The sequence below is a fragment of the Ambystoma mexicanum genome, chromosome 3p, assembly GCF_040938575.1.
Source record: "Ambystoma mexicanum isolate Mex_15411 chromosome 3p, UKY_AmexF1_1, whole genome shotgun sequence".
Classification (NCBI taxonomy): domain Eukaryota; kingdom Metazoa; phylum Chordata; class Amphibia; order Caudata; family Ambystomatidae; genus Ambystoma; species Ambystoma mexicanum.
The window spans coordinates 778,704,339-778,726,332 of record NC_090925.1 but is presented as its reverse complement, the minus strand read 5'-3'; the positions used below and the strand labels follow the sequence as shown (position 1 = coordinate 778,726,332).

At 48.0% G+C, this 21,994-nt stretch overlaps 1 protein-coding gene across 5 annotated transcripts in view; it reads right to left on the bottom strand.

Annotated features, from left to right (window-relative positions):
* The window catches only part of TEP1 (telomerase associated protein 1), a 2,409,067-nt gene that overhangs the window by 765,042 nt on the left and 1,622,031 nt on the right, over nucleotides 1–21,994 (bottom strand). For all 5 annotated transcript variants that reach the window (XM_069651741.1, XM_069651744.1, XM_069651746.1 and 2 more), the window contains one exon: nucleotides 10,988–11,076. In XM_069651741.1, coding sequence (XP_069507842.1) covers nucleotides 10,988–11,076 — 89 coding nt within the window. The remainder of the gene's footprint in view (nucleotides 1–10,987; nucleotides 11,077–21,994) is intronic.

Sequence of the window (21,994 nt, the reverse complement as noted above, 5' to 3'; positions counted from 1 at the left end):
TACTAATTGGTGAGTAATGCGAGTCCATATTATCCAATCTCTTGCTGAGACATTTTGATCGGGAATCCGGGCAAAGTTAAAAGGGCCCTGTTTGATCAAGACTGGATAGCTACTACTGATAAGTTCCACTCCTTTTCATCTATGAAACATCTTTCGCATGAACACAAAAAGCGAGGAACCCTCTCTCCTATTCTAATGCAATTTCCTAATCGATTTTATAGGTCTATCGTGTTGAAACTGCATTGGAATTTGTTATTGACTAAAGATGTTTTATTGAGGAGAAGAGTCATTCTATTAGCAGAGAGTAACTGCAGATTTTGCAGGGAACCAGATCAAACTGAAACATTAGATATTTGCTATTATACTGCAAGTCAATATATGTTAATAGGATGGGAGTCATACATAAATTATTCTCTGCAATTATTTGGTGCAACGAGGACTCCCTATAGAGGAGGTGCCTGAGTGTTCAAAATGCATCAGAATGTTTAGCAGTGGCTGCATTTGTGAAATCCATGGAATACTGTGATATCTAACCTATTTATCATATTTTATAGGTTTTAATAATATTTGATATTGTATGATTTTATGGATTTTGATGCAATTGTTTTATGAATATGATGTGATTTAATGTATTGTGTTGTAAAGTTTTTTTTCAAAACCATATACAATAAAATGAATAGTACAATAAAATACACATTCCCTCTTGTGGGTTCCAAGTAGATCCCTCACATGTTACCCTAAAAACAGTTAAGCAACAGTTAGTTACAAGCAGTACTTCAAATAACTGTATGTGGAAAATCCAGTGAGAAGATGGAAAAGCATTTGATTCAAAACCAGTGCAATACAGGTATGTAATCAGATTCAGAAAACAAAGTAGAAACACTTAAAAGCAACATTAGAATAGCTCCCTAACACTTAGTAAGTCAAGCCTTGAGATGGAATGGGTTCTAGTGCCCTAGAGCCATCTGTTCCAAAATATATACTATTCAGGTATGTTTCCTATTAGGTTGGATGATGGCAGTGGTTGCGATTCAGAGTTCCACAAGTTAAGAAAAGTTCAGGTAAGTAGCTATCTCAGTCCAATTACATTAGGGAAATCTTACGATGGGATCCCATCTAGAACATCACCAATCTGAGTCAGGATAGGGACAGGACTTAATGTCCTTGTAACCCTTTGGAGGATAGGCTGGGAAAGGAACAGGTAGGTTAGCTTACCCACTTTACCCAGATTTTTTCAGAGATCACTTCAGAGGTTCTGTATTCTGTTGGGGACATGTTCTTCTGTGCTTTGATGGTTGAGGGAGGCCCAGGGGTCGCAGGTGCAGAGGTCGATTTTGGATGCAGGATTTATTTTTGGTCCATCACAGTAGGTGTATTACAGTTCCAGAGACTGGCCAGCTGGTCACCCTTGCCAAGAAAGGAAGAAAACTGCTGCGGAGCAGGCAGCCTTAGGACACCTCCAGGGAGTGAAGAGGAAAGATTGCAATGAAAGTAACCATTGTCAGGCAGCAACAGGCAATCTTCAGTAGGTTAACAAAGCAGCAGGCCCTGCACGAGTTCTGTTAGTACCAGGGTGAAAATGCAGGAGCAGGAATTTTGCAGCACCAGTTGAAGATCATCCAAATTTCAAAGATGCAGTCAGAACAGCAACGGCTGCAGCGAGGTGGCCAAAGAGAGAGCTGGTTATGTGGCCCAGGGACAGATCCTGGAGCAGAAAGTGAGATTGGTTGTTCCCACCTGTCCAGCGGTTACTTATCAACAAGGGCCTTCTTGAGATCAGGACAGAGAAGCAGGGCTTCACCGGGACTTGGCTGGAGGCAATGCTGGTCAGCTGCAACGTTCATCCTCAGGTCTTCAGTGGGCTGCACTTCTTCATAAGGGGTCTTGGCTTCAAAAATGATATATTAAATGGCTGCAGGAGTCCTCCTTTTATCCAGGATTTGGACTAGAAGCAAACACAGGTCCATCAATGGTCTTCACCACTCAAACTGGCCAATCATGGACAGCCACTGGCCACACAATCTGGCCAGCAAAAGACGCTCAGGGGCACAGATGTGAATTACATCCAGACAGACCTAGCCCTGACATCTGGCCACAGACCACCACTTTGCCTTGGAAAGCAGAAGATTTCCCTCGGGAAAGGGCATTCCATATATGGCAATTCCAGCATCGAGAGGGCAGGAAGAAGGCCAAAGGACAACATGGCCAAAGGACAAGTGAAAATCTCATGCCGCGGCCATTTTCGAGTAAATTGACCACCATGCACCCCTCCACTAGCTTCCCATTTTCCCCCCCCCTCCTCCTTTGCAACTCCCTCATCACCCTCCTGTACCGAAGTTAATTGCATCCTTTTCAATGCCCGATCTGTAGCAAAAAACAGACAGCATCTTTGACCTCCTCGCCTCCGACAAACCGGACCTGGTCTTTATCATGGAAACCTGGTTCTCTTGACGACTTCGCCCGATCGCCAATGAAGCCTCCCCCCTCATCCCACTAAACCGTCCCTCTAGAGGAGGAGGAATACCAATTGCCTTCAAATCTCACTTCCACGCCTCAATCATCGACAACCAGCCATCAATTCCTTCCTGCGAATCAGTCCTCGTAAAACTCTCCCTCCCCCCTTCGTTCTCCCACAGATTCCTAATAATCTACAGATCCCCTGGCTATGATAGACAATTCTCAAACAACCTCTGCGACTCTATTGCCACCCTCCAACTAAACCCTCCCAACCTCACCCTCCTAGGAGATTTCAACATATGGCTTGACATACCCACCAACCCTATGACACACTCTCTGGTTGACAGCCTAGACGCGATTAACCTCCAACCCCACATAAATGGCCCGACTCACTATAAAGGACACACACTTGATGCCATCTTCAGCTCCTACAACCTGATACATCTAAACCCCTCCACCCCTATCATCTCGTCCGATCACTTCATTGTTTCTTTCGCCATTCGCTCACCCAACCCGCTCCCCTTACCGGAACCTGAACCTCCGAATCTACGCAAATGCCTGACCTAGCCGACGCACTCCTTCAGTCTCCACCCCCTACCTCCCTACTCAATGAACAACTAACCTCCGACACCTTTGACTCATGGCTCATCACCCCACTAATGTGGCTCACCCCCTCTTGCAAAACATCAGCCCGCCGTGGCCTTTTCCCTAGATGGTTCACACCTGAACTGAAGACCACAAAACAACTACATAAATCTCTAGAACGCAAATGGCAGAAAGACAAAACCCCCCTCAGCAGATCGACCTTGGCCCAGCACCTTCGTCAATACAAGGCCGAAATCCGCAAAGCAAAAAAAGCCCATTATCACCCCAGAATCCTAAATTGTAAAAACCCCAGCAAAGAACTTCACAAAATCATCACCAAATTCACCAAACCATCATGCATCACCACCCTCCCGACCCCCTCACAATCGCTGTGCGACTCACTCTCTCTCCACTTTTACACCACAGCTCTCGAAAGAACAAATACTCTAACCAACAAACTAGCTCTCTTACACCCACTAGGCAATCCACCCTCCATACCAGCCAAGCCACCGACTGCGACCACTTCCCAACCAACGTTCGACTCCTTCAGTCCAATATCAACCGACCAATTTCTCAAACTTCTCTCTGCCCGCAAACCATCCGGCTCTCCGCTGGACCCTTGCCCAGCCACAACCCTCAAAGAAATGTTTGCATCCACTTGCGCAGGAGAACATGCAAGAAACATCATAAACGACTCCCTTTCCTCGCGAATTTTGCCCGACGCATTCAAAACGGTTCATGTCAAACCTCTTTGAAAAAAAGCTTCCCTCGACCCCAAAAATTACCGCCCCATCTCAAACACCAGATTCCTAGCCAAACTCATTGACCGAACCGCCTACTCCCAACTAAATACCTTTGTCGAAGCCAATCATCTCCTAGACCCCACCCAATCAGGTTTCAGAGCCCGACACAGAACCAAAACCACCCTAACCTCAATCTGGGATGACCTTAAAAACACAGCAGATTCTGCGGGATGCACCGCATTAATCCTTCTTGACCCATCAGCCGCCTTCGACACAATCAACCACTCAATCTTGCTTGACCGCCTCCACTCCCTAGGAATACGTGGAACTGCCCTCAAATGGATAGCATCCTTCCTCAACAATAGGAACCAAATAACCATACTCTCCACCTATTCCTCCCAAGCCCGACCAGTCGGCCCTCCTGTTTAACCTCTACATGGCCACCCTCCCAAGAATAATTCCCTTGCACAACATCCTGTGCTACAACTACGCCGATGACACTCAACTAATTCTAAAACTCCTAAACTCTAAACCCAACTGCCGACCAGACCTCGCTTCCTGCCTCCTCGACATAGATCTCTGGATGACCACAAACTACCTCTTTCTAAATCCCTCCAAAACCGAAATTATGGTATGTGGCAACACCGAACTCCTTCCACACCCACTACCCTGACCATCTACCATGGGCAACTCACTGACACCCTCTAATTCAGTGAAAAACCTTGGCTGCCCCCTAGACTCTGACCTAACCCTCTTGCACCAAGTCAACAACGTCTCAAAGTCCTGCCACTACCAGCTTAAAATTCAAAGGCGCATTTTTCCATACCTCTCCTTTCCCAACAGACTCGCCGCCGTCCAATTAATTGTTATATCAAGACTGGACTATGCTAACCCCCTCTACCTCGGAGTGCACGCATACCAACTGAATAGACTACAAAGAGCACAAAACGCCACAGCCAAACTGCTACTAGCCCTTGGCCCAAGAGACCACACCTCCCCAGCCCTCAAAACTCTGCACTGGCTTCCGGTTGCCCGAAGGGGCACCTTCAAAACCTAATGCATTTGTCACAGAGCACTGCATAAAACCGGACCTCAATATCTTCAAGACAAACTAAAACCCTATCACCTGGCTCGTACGCTAAGATCAAGCTCAGCCGGCCTCCTAGTCATACCAAAAACAAACTCAGTCAGGTTAGGTGGATCTTCATTCTCAGCTTTGGCCCCCACTCTGTGGAATGCACTCCCACCCCACATCCGACTCACCGAGGACCTTATGTCTTTCCGCAAACTACTGAAAACATGGCTCTTCCCCTAAAACCGACCCGTGACTCAAACTGGATAACAGCAACTCAATGACATTAGCCCAAAATCCTAGATCTTAAATAACAACCCAGCATTATGATCCGAGCAAGAAATCGAAAGATAATAACCGCTAAGGTAAACTAAAAAGGACAAATAGAATAGAATGAGTAAAAAGGATCATAGCAGTGAAGTGGATAAAAAGAACTAGTTGAACGAGAGCAGTAAAGTGGTTGAAAGTAATGAAATGGATGAAATAAATGTAAAGGACAAGAAGATCAAAGTGGACGAGAGGAATAAAGTGGATAACAGCAATTCAACGAACCCAAACTTCTAGATCATAAATAACAATAACATAAATAACATTCCAACATCAAGATTCCAAGTGAGAAATCGAAAACTAATAACCTCTAATGCAAACTAAAAAGGACAAACAGAATAGAATGAGTAAAGTGGAACAAATCAGTAAAGAGGATAAAGAAGTATCAATTGTATGAAAGCAGTAAAGTGGCTGACATTAATGAAATTGATTAAATGAATGTGATGGGTGATGGAACAAAATGGATAAGAAGAATAAAGTGGAGAGGATGGAAAGATGAATACATGATACGAATGAGTGCACAGAGTACACTGAACTGGTAGAGTGCACGAAACAGATATATGGCATGGAAGGCAAAGGTGCATGGAACAAATGGAACAAATAGAACAGACGCTTCAAGTGCGTATAACGGGTATAGTGCATGGGACAGATGGAGAACGTGGGACGGATCAAGTGCGTGCGACAAGCGACATGAGTTTAACCGATAATGCATGGTGAATGTATGAAGTGAGTTGAGCAGATGAAGTCGGTAGAGCAGATGAATGTCGGTGGAGAGGATGAAGAGCGCATAGCGGATGAGAGTGTAAAGCGGACAAGAGCACAGAATGCATGAAAGCGTGGACCGGATGATTGCGTGGAGCAGATGAGAGCATGGAGCCGATGTAGGCTGTGGAGTAGATGATAGCATGGAGCGGGCGTAGGGTGTTGAACAGATGTAGGGTGTTGAGCGGATGTAGGATGTGGGGGGTTTTGAGCAGATGTAGGGTGTTGAGTGGATGTAGAGTGTGGAGTGGAAGTAAGGTGTGGAACAAATGTAGTGTCTGTAGCGGGTGCAGAGTTAGGGAGCAGGTGTGGAGCAAGTGGCAGAGTGTGTAATGGGTCTAGAACGTGTAGTGGATCTAGAGCATGTAGTGGATCTAGAGCGTGGAGCGGACGTAGAGCGTGGAGCGGACGTAGAGCGTGGAGCGGACGTAGGGTGTGGAGCGGACGTAGGGTGTGGAGCGAGCGGGTGATGTATGTTCGGAACGGTTGATGTATGTGATGGAACGGGTGATATATGTGACAGAACGGGTAGATGTATGTGACAGAACGGGTAGATGTATGTAACAGAACGGGTAGATGTATGTAACAGAACGGGTAGATGTATGTGACAGAACGGGTGATGTAGGTAGAAGGAACGGGTCAAGTATGTTGAATAGAACAAATGTAGAGTATAGAGCGAGTGTGGAGTATGGAGCGATCGAGTGATGTATGTGGAAGGAACTGGTGACGTATGTGGATGGAGCAAGTGAAGTATGTGGCTGAAATGAAGCATAGTGTTGGAACGGATGACGCATGTGAGTGGAACGGATGAACTGGGTGTAACGGAAGAACTGGGTGTAATGGATGAACTGGGTGGAGCGGATGAACTGGGTTGAGTGGATGAACTGGGTGGAGCGGATGAACTAGGTGGAATGGGTGAAGTACGTGTAACGGGTGAAGTATGTGGATGGATCGAGCAAAACAGGTGGATAGAATCAGGGAAGTGGATGAATGGAATAGTGAATTATGCGGAAGGAGTGGGTGAAGTAGATAGATGGAACAGAGAAAGTGGATGTATGGAACGGGTGATGTGTATGGATGGAACGGGCGAAGAACATGGGTGGAACGGATGAAGTATGTGGAAGGAACGGGTGAAATGTGTGGAAGGAACGAAGAAAATGGGTGAATAGAACAGGTGAAGTATGCGGAAGGAAGAGTTGAAAATAGCTAGATGGAAAGTGGGTGTATGGAATGGGTGAAGTGTATGGATGGAACGGATGAAGTATGTGAATGGAACGGGTAAAGCACGCAAATGGATGGTACGGATGAAATATGTGGAAGGAACAGAGTGGATTATGTGGAGAATGGAAAGGGTCAAGTCTGTGGAGAATGGAAAGGGTCAAGTCTGTGGAGAATGGAAAGGGTCAAGTCTGTGGAGAATGGAAAGGGTCAAGTCTGTGGAGAATGGAAAGGGTCAAGTCTGTGGAGGATGGAACGGGTCAAGTCTGTGGTGGATGGAACGGGTCAAGTCTGTGGTGGATGGAACGGGTCAAGTCTGTGGTGGATGGAACGGGTCAAGTGGATGGAATGGGTCAAGTGGATGGGATGGGTCAAGTGGATGGGATGGGTCAAGTGGATGGATGGAATGGGTGAAGTGGATTGATGGAACTGATGAAACAGATGAATGGAACGGGTGAAGTATGTGAAAGGACTGGTGAAATATGTGGATGAATCAAGGGAAATGGAGGGACGAAACGGGTGAAATATGTGGATGGAACAGGTGAATTATTTGATTGGAACGGGTGAAGTATGTGGATGGAACGGGTGAAGTATGTGTATGGAACGGGAGAAGTATGTGGATGAATCGAGGGAAGTATGTGGATGGAACGGGTGCAGTATGTGGATGGAACGGGTGAATGATGTGGATGGAACGGGTGAAGTGGATGGATGGAACTGATGAAATTCATGGATGGAACAGGTGAAGTATGTGGAAGGACGGGTGAAATATGTGGATGAATCGAGGGAAATGGATGGACGAAACAGGTGAAATATGTGGATGGAACGGGTGAAGTATGTGGATGGAACGGGTGAAGTATGTGGGTGGAACGGGTGAAATGGATGGATGGAACTGATGAAATGGATGGATGGAACGGTGAAGTATGGGAACGAGGGATGAAATATGTGGATGAATCGAGGGAAATGGATAGACGAAACAGGTGAAATATGTGGATGGAACGGGTGAAGTATGTCGATGGAACGGGTGAAGTATGTCGATGGAACGGGTGAAGTATGTCGTTGGAAAGGGTGAAGTATGTGGATGGAACGGGTCAAGTATGTGGATGGAACGGGTCAAGTATGTGGATGGAACGGGTCAAGTATGTGGATGGAACGGGTCAAGTATGTGGATGGAACGGGTCAAGTAGATGGGATGGGTCAAGTGGATGGATGGAATGGGTCAAGTGGATGGATGGAACTGATGAAACAGATGAATGGAACAGGTGAAGTATGTGAAAGGACTGGTGAAATATGTGGATGAATCAAGGGAAATGGAGGGACGAAACAGGTGAAGTATGTGGATGGAACAGGTGAATTATTTGATTGGAACGGGTGAAGTATGTGGTGGAATGGGTGAAGTATGTGGATGGAACGGGTGACGTATGTGTATGGAATGGGAGAAGTATGTGGATGAATCGAGGGAAGTATGTGGATGGAACAGGTGCAGTATGTGGATGGAATGGGTGAATTATGTGGATGGAACGGGTGAATTATGTGGATGGAACGGGTGAAGTGGATGGATGGAACTGATGAAATTGATGGATGAACAGGTGAAGTATGTGGAAGGACGGGTGAAATATGTGGATGAATCGAGGGAAATGGATGGACGAAACGGGTGAAATATGTAGTTGGAACAGGTGAAATATGTGGATGGAACGGGTGAAGTATGTGGGGGGAACAGGTGAAATGGATGGATGGAACTGATGAAATTGATGGATGGAACGGTGAAGTATGGGAACGAGGGATGAAATATGTGGATGAATCGAGGGAAATGGATAGACGAAACGGGTGAAATATGTGGATGGAACGGGTGAAGTATGTAGTTGGAAACGGTGAAGTATGTGGATGGAACGGGGAAGTACATGGGTGGAATGGGTGGAGTGGGTGGAACGGGCGGAACCGGTGAAGTGGATGAAACGAAAGAAGTGTGTGGACGAAACGGGTGAAGTGAGTAGAACGGATGAAGTAGGTGAATGAACAGATAAAGTATGTAGATGGAAAGGGTGAAATGGGTGGAACCAGTGATGTGGGTGGAACCGGTAAAGTGGATGGTACCAGTGAAGTGGGTGGAACCAGGTGAAGTGGGTGGAACCAGGTGAAGTGGGTGGAACGTGAAGTGGGTGGAACGTGAAGTGGGTGGAACATGTGAAGTGGTGGAACAAAAGAACTGTGTGGATTAAACGGGTGAAGAGGGTGGAACGGATGAAGTGGGTGGATGAACGGATGACGTATGTGGATGGAACGGGCGAAACTGGGTATATGAATCGGGTCAGGAGGTGGATGGATGATGCATTGAGAACAGATAACGTGGAAATGAGCAGACCGGATGATGAAGCGATAACATGTATAGATCGGACGAAGTGCACTGATTAGAAGGAATACATAGAACTTATTGAACTGATTGTTTGCTTAGAACTGAGCGAGTACATACAACGGATGGAATGCACGGAACAGACAGAGCACTGAATGGACACTTACAAAAATGATTCGAAAGCATGGAACGATCTGTAGTGCATAAAACAACCAAAGTACATAGAATGGTTGAAGCGCATAGAATGGTGGGAGTGCATAGAATGGTGGGAGTGCATAGACTGGTTGGAATGCATAGACTGGTTGGAGTGCATTGAACGGCCGAAGTGCATGGAACTACTGGAGTGTGCCCGATCTCAAGACAATCCACCTTATCACATCTACATGCTTACTCTCTTCTGTACACCACCACTCAACTAGAACACAGCGATACTATGACACCATTCGGTATAGCTGTTCTCATACCATCACTTGCCTCATACTCCCCATCATCCTATCTAAACACAGCTGGTTTCACACACTCCAGCCTAGGCGTTCTCCTCAGGCCTAAACGCAGCCAGAATCGGTCTGGATAACAACCTGCCAGAACGAACACATACTCTTGATCTCCCAACCACCACACCTACCGCTAAGAAGCAGCTATCAAAGGAATGCAACACCGCTGCACACATATCCGGTGCTCACACGCACCTTATGACTCTCTCTCTACTGACTTGAACTTCAGTTCCCGAGGGCGGTTCAACCTACCAGCGCCTTGATATCATACCAATGGTACATAAGGCGATATATAAAAGCAAAATAATATAACATAACATAAATGGTACTCTTTATGGTATTTTGCATTACAATGCAAAAGTGCACCAGTAAAACGTTTAAAACACGGTAGAAAAATATCTGCAGGACTAGAAGAAAGAGCCTCAGGGATTGCAGGTAGCCTCAGGCAGAGACAAGGGAGTAAAAGGAAATGCTGGATTTCCTATAGGCTGAATCTTCTCAAATGTCGAAAGGCTTCACAGGGATAGATGTAAGGAGAATGACAGAACCCAAATCCATCCTGAGAACGCTACAATTTACATTTCTATTAGTGTGCAAACACTTGCATCTTGTACAGGTTCCAAAGGGATTGCTGATGGATGCCTGTGTTTCAGTAGTCTAGCATTGCACCCCCTATGGATTCATCAATGGTTGCCAGGCTGGCCTACTTATGTTACAAGGGTATTCCCTTAATGTCGGACACACAATATCTGATTTTTAAAAAAATGTCTTACGGTATGTCAAACCTCAATTTTGGGAAATATATCATCACTCATTGTAAAAAGAGTTGGGAAAATAATCGTCTCTTCAGACTAAATCTACAGAGGGCACCAATTTCCCTTTCTTGATAATCCTGCCCTATTTCAGGCTGACCCCTCTTCCCCATTCCTCTTACCAGTCAGGTGAGCCACATTGCCTGTCACTCTCCGCACATGATACTCACCAAGTGATATGGTAGTTCAGAAATGGATTCTGCATCTGGCTTCCTGAAGGGGTCAGACTGTTCAGGGTCTGTACTCTTCCACAGGTGAGCTGAGGGGGCAGATGAAGAAAACAATGTGAATAAACTGTAACACTAGTTCTGCAGCCTGATACCTGAATTCGACAAAAATGCTGTGCATAATCCAGTCACCTGTCAGTACGAAATCATTCCAATCTATGACAGATCCAACAATCACAATCCATTCTATCCCCATTTTCCCTGAAATGAGCTGCTGCGAAGAAGAAATATCAAGCAAGGCCCAAATAACTGAAAGCAACCACATACTTCAACATGAGCAGAGAAAAACATGATAGCCTCAAGTGCAGGTATCACCTCATTTAACAAGAGTAATCCCTCCATCTAGGACAGGAGCGGTTCAGGCAACTAGGATATCCTAGATCCAAGGACATGATCAGAAGGGGACCTCCTTCACTATAAAATAAGCCCGACTCTCCAAGAACTACACGTTTCCTCTTTCTGCCAGCCACTCGCCAAAGCAGTTTTGGTAAATGAGATCTCTGATAATAAAATTCAAGCTCAGGTGGAATGTGCCTGGCCCAAAGGCCCGATAGTCTGCATTCTGCGGCCACTCATCTGGTCTTCCCAAATGCAGCATAATTTGTTTTGGAAGGCTGGTGCCTACCAAAATTGGTGGATGGAAATGTAAGAAGGAAAATGTACTTAACTGTAAACCTAGTGCTAAAGGGGTATCAGATAATGAATAGCTCCATCTACAGGCAGGATCTCGGAACAAGTATTTGTTAGGCGCCTATACAACAGAATTGTGTTCGATTTGCAACCAATAGAAAAATATTTAAAGGTTTACTGCCGACACTGCCAAAACCATTGGGGGGGGGGGTGTGTGCGTGTGCGTCCGTCCGTCCGTCCCTCCCTCCCTCCCTCCCGTCAGTGGATAATGATTTTCTTAAAAGGGCACTGTCATTAATTATGTCATTATAAGACAATGGCAGCATGGAAAACACAAAAAAGGTGCTAAATAGTCCCAGAAAATCTGCTCTACCGTTTGCTCCTGGAGGCACCTATCTTTCTCCATGTGTCTCATGAGGGCAGCTGCAGTAAATTATCACTAATAAAGTTTATTGATCACTAACATTTTCTTAATTCATGGGAATGGATGAAGGTGGCAAATCCCTTCACCAACAAGACCTGCTTCACACTTCCTTCTGGTGCCTCAGGTTCTCTATTTCTTGTTGCTGTGAGAGTGAGAACACCCTGCATCCGTGTCCTTGAACCTTATATGACCCTGTACGCTAGGCTGGGATCACAGCAATGGTTTTGGCTGGATACCAGCAGTTAGCTGGCCACGTAGGTTTATCAGGTGGCTGAATCAGGGTAGGGTGATATGGTGGCTGCCTCAAAAAGCCTCCAGCCGTGGGCAGGACAAAAACTCATCTGGAGCTCGAGACTGGTTCACTTTTCTTCACCAATGCAGATTTTTTGATAAGATCCCAGCGCCCAGTCCTTATATCAAACTTCTTGTTGAGTTGTAAGAGAACCTTTCTTGCAAATAAAGTTCTCTTTGCCTTCTCTTATACCTACTCTGTGCTTCACAACATGCTTGTATCTCCATTCCTTCTCTACATGCCTGCTTCATCTCCTCCCCTCCTACGATTGCCCATTTACTTTTTCCAATCCTCACTTACTCCTACCACTCTTCTAAGTAAATAAATACCGCTGGCAGGCCCTTCAGCTCAACAAATGCAAGTGTGTCCTGGCTCAGCAATCTCAGGTACCAGGCACGTCTGTCAGATGATCTGCGCAATGGCAGGTCTGTCTAAGTCCCAGCAGGTCCAGTCTCACGTCTCAGCAAGCCCAGCTCTGCAAGGGACAACACAAACCTAGCTCCAGGGCCGTCCGTGCCCCGCGACCCTACAATGTGCTCCACACCACCGCGCCTCTTCAGCGATCCAGGACGCACCCTGCCGCTCCAGGTATGAGCTGGGCTGCAAGCTAAACTCCTCCTTGAGGTTCATGACAATCCCTCAAGGCATGCAATCGGACAGGAATCCAAGCTCCAGCGTGCTCCCCATACCACAGCCCCAGCCGGTAGCACCCTGTTGCTGATCCTCGGCCCCCGTCCGAACAGCCACACAGTGACACCAAGTGTGGCCACGGCCAGACTCCCTGCAGTGCCCAGACACACCTGACCACCCGGCAAGATTGGGTATGGCTCTGGCATGTCCTTTGGCAAATTGGTCAGGTTTCCGGATGGGGAGCGTCACCTGGCCATGTCTGGTTGGAATCTGCAGGTGCAGATCCAGAATTCCCCATGTAATCCCAAGGACCCAAACACATTATATCACGTGTCCTAAATATGGTTCACAAGTGAACAGCATAGCATATGTCTAATATTAGCGATTAAGTTATTAAACGTTAAAGGAAAACAATGTCAATGCACCATCTTAAAACGCCTCTGTTTTTTTTTTTAATTGCCTTATCACTGGTTACCAAATATTTGAATGAAAAAGAGCTGGAATCAAAAAGTTGAAAGCAACAAGAATATCATTTGGGGAGTACATTCATTCAATTAAAATGAGCATCTAAGAAGGAACAACTTACTTACCTGTAACTGCTATTCTCCAGCTTAGTTCTTGCATGGATTCACTTGTTCATGAATAAGATTACACAGCAGTAATGAACAAGTTACTTACCTGTAACTATTGCTCTCCAGCATGGGTCTGGCATGGATTCACATGCTCATGAATATTCCCTGTGGTCAAGTTGGGAATCCTCTGTAAAAGAAAAAACAGGTTCACTTTCACTTACAAACTATCTTTCTCCTATAACCAAATCACTGTCTTCTGGGTCATACTGTCCCCATCCATTGACAGTCCTCTCCCTAAACCCCTCCTCTGGCAGCCATCTTCAGATTTGGCAAGCACATAAAGTGGTAGTATGACAAAGACAAATCCATGCCAGACCCATGCTGGAGAACAATAGTTACAGGTAAGTAACTTGTTCCTTCTCCAGCATGGGGTCTGGCATGGACTCACTAATACATAGCAGTACATTATTACACAACCACGGGAGGTGGCAAAGCTCAACAGATGCAATCAACTCAAACCTCTAGAACAGACTCACCTCAAGCAAACACGTTGCCTAGCACTGCATGGCCGACACTGGACTCCTCCCTGGAATCCCTGTCGACGTAGTAGAATCTCGTGAAGGTGTGCATGGACCTCCAAGTAGCTGCCCTGCAGATGTCCAGCAGGGGCACACCAGACAGGAACGCCGTCGTCGCAGCTATCTTTCTGGTGGAGTGGGCTCTCAGACGGCCGGATCGCCAACTGATGACAGTGCGTGATGAAGCCAGTGAGCCACATCGAGGTGGAAGCCTTGGACAAGGCCTTCCCATGGTTTACAGGACCGAAGTTCACAAACAGTTGAGAAGTCTTCCAAAAACTCTTAGTGCGTGTCAAGTAGAAGTTCAGGGCACGAGCAACGTCCAGCGAGTGGAAGGCCCTTTCAGCCGGTGACAAAGGCTTTGGGAAAAAAACAGGTAACACCAAAGGCTCGATGAGGTGGAATTCCGACAGAACCTTCGGCATGAAAGAGGGGTGTGTCTGCAGCACCACACTCGATTCGTGGAAAGTCAGATTTGGCTGTTTGCAGGATAGGGCCTGGATTTAACCTATCCTCCTGGCAGAGGTGATGGCCACAAGGAAAGCCATTTTCCACGAGAGGAACTTGAGAGGGGCCTGAGGCATAGGCTCGAAGGGGGCCCCCATGAGCCTCGTCAGCACCACGTTGAATTCCCAATGGCGTGGCAGTAGCCTTCATTGGCAGGAAAGATCGATAAAGCCCCTTGAGGAACTCCTTGACAAGTCAGTGAGGCCAAAGTGAAGATCTTCTTGGAGACCCGGTTTAGCGGGAGAGAGCCGCCCGATATACCTTGATCGAGGCATGCGCCTGTCCGGCCTTGGCCAAGGATAGCAAGTTTGAAAGAATCTGCCGGGCTGTGACCCTCAGAGGGGTAATCCTCTGAGACCGGCACCATGTAGCGAAACGCTTCCATTTGTGACCGTAGCACTTCAAAGTCGACGATGTTCTGGCCTTGGTGAGGACCTCCCTACAGTTCACAACTCATTTCCTCCAAACTCTACGGTTGCAGGAGCCAAGCCCTCAGGTTCAGCGATCCTGGGTCATGGTGTGGGATTGCACCTCCTTCTCTGGTGAGAATATCCAGAACCACTGGCAGCTTGACCAGAGGCGACGCTGACAGGCTGAGGCGGTCCAGGCACTAAATCTGCCTCGGCCATGCCGGGGCGTTGAGTATCATTCTGCATTGGCACGGTCTGAGTGTGTTGATGACTCATAGCAGGAGAGGCAACAGGAAACGCGTACAGAAACAGGCCTTTCCCCGGGAAGGAGAAAGTGTGCCCCAGGCTCCTCGGTTGGTGAAATCTGCTAGCAAACTTCTGGCATTTGGAGTTTGCCGCCGTCACAAAAAGATCAATCTGGGGCATGCCCCACTTGACGAAGATGTAGTCCACCTGGTCCTGCCGAAGTTCCCACTCGTGGCAGGAGAGCAATTCCCTGCTGAGGGAGTCTGCAATGGTGTTCTTGACTCCCGCAAGGTGATGAGGAACGAGGAACATCCCCTGGCCAATGGCCCAGTAACACAAGTCCTGCACTTCCTTTGAGAGCGCTGGGGATCGAGTGCCCCCCTGTTTCCAGATGTAGAACATTGTGGTGGTGTTGTCCACGAAGATCCTCACCACCTTGCCCTTCAGAAATGGGAGAAATGGCTTGAGGGGCCAGAACACTGCCCGTAGCTCCAGAATATTGATATGGAGATCCTTCTCCTCTGGCATCCACAGGCCTCTGGCGTGCAGACGTCCGGTGAGGGCTCTCCAGCCTTCCAGGGAAGCGTCCATGGTGACTGTATCCTGGTATGGGGGTTCTGAAACCCTGCGTCCTGGGAGATGGTGGAGTGGGTGACCCACCACCTTATCGCCCCAACGGAACTTCTCATTGAGCGAGATCTTGTCCGCAAAGCTTCCTGTATCCGGTGAGTGTCCAGGAACTCCTGAAGAAGACGCATCTGTAACCTCCAGAGCCGGATAAGGAAGATGCAAGATGACATCATGCTGAGCAACGACTTCATCGACAGCAATCACTGCACTTTCCCTTGAATGGCCACTACTCTCTCCTGCGAGGGTGACGCAAGGCAGGAAACCATATTGAGTCTGGTTCCTACAGCGTGTTCTGCGATGGTGTCAAGCAGGACTTTGGATAGTTGTTGGAGAATCCCAGATCCATCAGCAACTGAACAGTCGTATCCGTGTGTCCGACGGCCAACTTTCACAAGCGAGCCCGGATGAGCCAGCCGTCGAGGTACGGGTACACGTGTATACCCTGTAGATGCAGTTGGGCCACCACCGGTGCCAGGCACTTTGTGAACACCCTGGGGGCCGACTTCAAGCAGAAAGGAAGGGCCTTGAATTGGTAGTGTTGTCCCTGCACCATGAAGCATAGAAACATTCGGTGTCTCTTGTGAATGGGGACGTGGCAGTAAGTCTCCTCCAGATCCAGCGACGTCAAAAAGTCTCCTTTCTCCAGTTGGCTGAGCACGTGCTGCAACGTGACCATTCTGAACTTTTGAGAATTGAGGTACTTGTTCAGATGTTGCAGGTCTAGAATGGGCCTTAAACCCCCGGGCTTCTTTTTGACTAAAAAGCATGTGGAATAGACTCTGGGGCCCCGAAATCGCTGGGGAACTAGCTTTATTGCCTCTTTTGGCAGCATGGCCCGCACCTCCTCCAAGAGCTGAGGGATGTGCTGCTCCTGCCGGGCCACAAGAGGGATCCGGGGACACCTGCACAGAAATTACAGGGTATTTGAAGATGCAAATGGATCAATACAAGGATAATGGAAAGCTGTGCATCTTCCTACTATTAGATCTCTCTGCTGCGTTTGACTTAGTAAACCATGAGATCCTATGCCAACATTTGGACACTGCAGCCCTTTTCTCATCAGAATCCATTAAATTGATCAGATCCTTCTTATCCAACCGGACCATGAGAGTCATTTCAGACTCCGCTTCAGCCCAGCCAGTCCCGGTAACTTGTTGGGTACCACAAGGATCATGTGTCTCACCCACTCTCTATAATGCATTCACCAAACTTCTATTTGACAAACTTGACAATATGGGTATCTCGTATACAAACTATGCGGACAATACCCAGATTCTCATACCAATTACCGGATGTTACGACACTGATTCCAAAATACTGAACAAAATATACCTTGCCATCCAACCCTGGATGGCAAGCAACGAACTATGCCTCAATGATGATAAAACGGAGCTTATCATAATCGGTAATATAATAAAACTCAACAACCTCCCTCAACAGTACAAATCATTTATCATCAATGGCAATACTATCCCAGTAGCCAGCGAAATTAAAAACCCTGGGAGTCTACATTGATTCTGAGCTCACGTTAAATAGACAAATCAATGCTGTGGTCTCTTCAGCCACATACACAGCCAAACTGATAAGAGCAAACCGCCCTTTTCTCTCCCCTGAAAATACGATCACCCTGGCAACAGCACTGATACTGTCTAGGATTGATTATTGTAATTCTCTGTTCGCCGGAACCTGTATCAGAAACATTAAAAAGTTACAAACACTACAAAACAACGCCATAAGGGCTGCATTAAATATCCCAAAACACGACCACATCTCGTCCACCAGAAGAAACATTCACTGGCTTCCTGTACAAGACAGAATTAACTTCAAAATCCTAACGATGACTCACAAATGTATTGCAAAGAAGGCACCCAAATACCTCAGTGACCTCATTTGCAAAGTTAGTACCAATAGACCAACCCGGACTGCATATACTAATCTGCTCAATATACCAAGATTCAGGAGACAGAAAGCAGGAGGTTCTAGCTTTCCAGTGATAGCGCCCACATTGTGGAATGTCCTCCCACACCACTTGAGAAATGACACCTCATTCTGGTCATTCAGAAAAAAGCTAAACACTCTTCTCTTTAGATGCGACCCCGAGTAACAGCACATTGAAACCAGGCACCTATCACCAGGTTAACATTTAACAATACCAAAAATGTAAATCTGAGAAATGACTTGCCATCTATATTTTGTAAATATTATATTAATTATATTCAATGTACCATTTGTATTGAAAAGTTGTACGTTTGTAACCATATTCCTAAATTCTAAGGAAAAATGACCTTGTTAGCGCCTAGATGCCTATGGGCTAGGTGCGCTGTATAAATGTATAAATAACTAAATAAATGTCCATGGGCGAGAGCATCCAGCACCCATCTGTCGGTGGTGATCTTTCCCCACTCGCTGATGAATCTGGTCAGACGTCTTCTCACTGGGGTGCACGGGTGGGGGCCTGACGTCCTGGCCGGTGCAGGCGTGCTTCGGTGCCGGCGTCCTGCCTTGCGGGTGATGGCGGCGCTGTCCTCCTCCACCGTAGGCTTCCTAAGTCATGGATCTGGAAGGCTGACGATACGATGAGGAAAAACCTTTTGACGACTTGCTACACTTCCCTCTGGAGGAGAGAAAAGAAGAGCGGTGCTGCTGGAGTGTGCCCAGGGAATGGGCTGTCTCCATATGTGCTTTGATGGCCTGGAGGGACTCGTCAACGACCTTCCCAGAAAGGTTATCTCAGTCGAAAGGCAATTCCAGTACCCTCGCCTAGACCTTCTGGCGGAAATGTGTGGCCTTGGTGACGAAGGCAGACACGGTTCCACATCTACCGGAACCCTGTGTCGGCAGTGTCCAATGCCACTGTGATGGCGTGATCCGACGATACCTCCCCTCCTGGAAGAGAGCGATTGCCTCCATCCTCTTGTCGTTGGGGAAGAACTGCAGAATCGGACCCAGCTTGTACCACAGCTCGCTGTTGTACCTGGCTAGGATCGCCAGTGCGTTGGCCGCCTTGATGGTGGATGCTGCGCAGTTAATCTGCCATATATCGCCCATGGAAAGTATGGAGCAGATGGGCAATGTGGAAGAAGGACTAGACTCAGTCACTGCAAGGTGCGGTCTAGTCTTTCTGTTGTACTACCTACAAGTACCTGGGAATGGAGAACACCTGTGCGTTGCAACTTTCTTGCTGCCTACGTGAGTTTCACAACGCTCGTTCTCTGCCTCCCGTTGTTCCTCTGTGTTCCCTTGCCTTCCTTCCTTGTTCGTCTGCCCGTGTCTTTCTGTTACCGCTGTTCGCTGTTTCCCCCCTCCCGCTCTATCTGCTTACCTGTTTGTTTCAGCTTCCGCCATTGTGCCGCGCTGCCTTCTTGTACGCATTCCTGCCAAGGCGTCTCACCTGCCATCAGACGCTCTATGCTGGGAGCGCTACTTTGTTTGAATACATCGGAGTACTGAACTGTTTGTGCTGGTCCGCACTGGATCGTTATTCCTCAATCTACTACGAATATTTACCAGTGCATGCTGGTTATTGTGGTCCAGTACTCTATGAAACCGAGTACGTTGGAACTGGACATTGCTGCTCTGCTTTCCAGTGCATGCTGGTTAGGGTAGTTTGTTACCCTCAGAACCCGAGTACGTTGGAACTATATATTGCTACTTTACCTACCGATGCATGCTGGGTATTGAAGTCCAGATACAAGTGCACGCCAACAACTACCTCTCTGGATAACTACAACTCACCACTGCCAACCACAGCTACAAGATCTTCCAGGGTTTTTCAGCAAGGCTTTTCCCTGGTTTGGGGTGGGCTCCCCGGAGTCCCCGCTACCGTGCTAATAGCTTTATAGGCAAGGTGGCCTCCGGGGGAGCTCGCCCCTATCTCGTCAAACAGAAGAATAAGGACATCAGGACAAAGACAGCCTGGAGGGAAAAGCTGGAAAGCTCATCCGACGAATCCGTAAAGACACACACAGAATCATCAGGTGAGGAGTGGGCTAGTGGTAAGGGAAGTGTGAGTGATAAACCTGCGGAATCTGAGAAAATCACCTTTCTTCCCATGGTGTCCATCTTCTTCCCCTCTATGTCCGAGGGACTGAAGACGAGGACGGGTTAGCCGACCGTTTCCTCACAGACACCGAAACCACTGAATTTGGAGATGGTTGTGACCTCAGGCACTTGGGTGCGGATTACGGCACCTGGTACTTCTCCAGCCTATCCCGTTTAGCCGGAGCCGTGCAAGGGTTCTTCAAGAGGGCCAGGCCCTCCTACCACACGTCGTCCAGAAGGGGCAGCGCCATGATCGTCTTCCTCTTGGACTCACGATGCTGCTACAGGAAACCCTCCTTTTTGTTTTTTTCCGGCATAAACTGGAACAGATCGGAAGCTCTGGTGATCATGAAATGGAACAACCCCACCTCATCCAGTGGGGATGCCGTAGGCCGCAACGATATTTTTGTCATCCGTCGTTGCTGTGGCCGTATCTCCGCCACTGTACTCGTGGTTGGGTCTACTGGGGAGAGGGTGGCCAGTGCGGATGTGGGGGCAGAAATGGGGCCGTCGGATGACGCCTCCTCCTCTTCGCTGGCGGCTGATCGGGTGATTCTGGAACCATAGAAACCGGGCCCTGAGGCATCCTCTTCTGGATCTCCGACACCAAGATGTGGAGGGTCAACAGGATGTCCAGAAACATCCCTCGGCTGAACTGGTGTGATCATAACACTGGGCCCCGCGCCATCATCATCCTCCTCTTCCATGTCCTCATGGACGGTGTGTAAGGACTCAAGGTGCTCGTCGTCCATGAACAAAACTTCCATGGCCTGGGACACAGCCTGGTGCTGGTCCGGGGCCTCATTGCCCCCCCTTTTTCCCACTGTGAGGGGTCGGAGCCAGGCTCAGAGACGGCAACCCCTTCACCGGCACGCTAGCAGACTTCGCCAAAGTCACTGTGGCGGTTTCGGCCTCAGCGGCAGGGAAACCTTCTGCGCTGTGGGGGCCACCATCACAGGGTCAGCCCCATTCATCTTTGTAAGAGCAGCCACCACCAGCTCTATCGTTGACAAAGACTTCTCCTGCGCCGATTGGGCCTTCTTGGGCAGTTTGGCCTTCTTCTCCTCCGTCCCTGGATTCTAGCGCAGTTTATTCGGGTTGGATAATTTCCTCTTCGAGGAGGAGCTTGACTGCCGGCTGGCAATGGAGGTGGATGGTGATGTCGATTGCACCCTGTCCATCGCGGGAACCGCTTGTGCGGTGACCCCAGTGTACCCTGACTTGCAGTTCTTGGCCTTGTTGTGAACCCCCACGGATGAGGCGCCCTCAAAGGATGTAGAAGACCGCTTCTCCGACTGGCCGTTCCTGGGTGAGGCGTGACCCTACTTGGAGCACGGGGCAGAGGCCTTGCCGTTCAGCCACGCCACCTGTCTACTGTGCCTATCCTTCGTCATCTACTTGGAGAAGCTGAGGCATATCTCGCAATCTCCTGGATGCAGACAGTAGCGGCATTGAAGGTGCTTGCCATCCACAAACATTCCATAGCCCGTACTTGGTGCAGAACTTGAAGAGGGATCTTCCTTCCTTCTCCTTCCGTCATGGTCGGAGGGCGTGAAGTAGGCCTGATGGCCTTCTGGAAACTTCCACGATCTTCGCCCTTGACTGACAATGGATCCCCACTATCGCAGATGGAGAAAAAAGCACACAGGCTCGTTTAGAACAAAAATAGAACCTTTTTCCGTCGAAAAACACGATAAAACATAGAAGTAGCTCGCAGAGCAAACTCAAGGACTCCCAACACTGAAGCGTGAGGTAAAAATCTGAAGATGGCTGCCAGAGGAGGGGCTTAGGGACAGGACTGTCATTGGGTGGGGGCAGTATGACCCAGAGGACAGTGATTGGTTTAAAGGAGAAAGGTAGTTTGTAAGTGAAAGTGAAACTGTTTTCTTTTACCGAGGCTTCACAGCCTGACAACAGGGAATATTCATGAGCATGTGAATCCATGGCAGACCCCATACTGGAGAAATATACACAACCGCAGTAGGTGGCA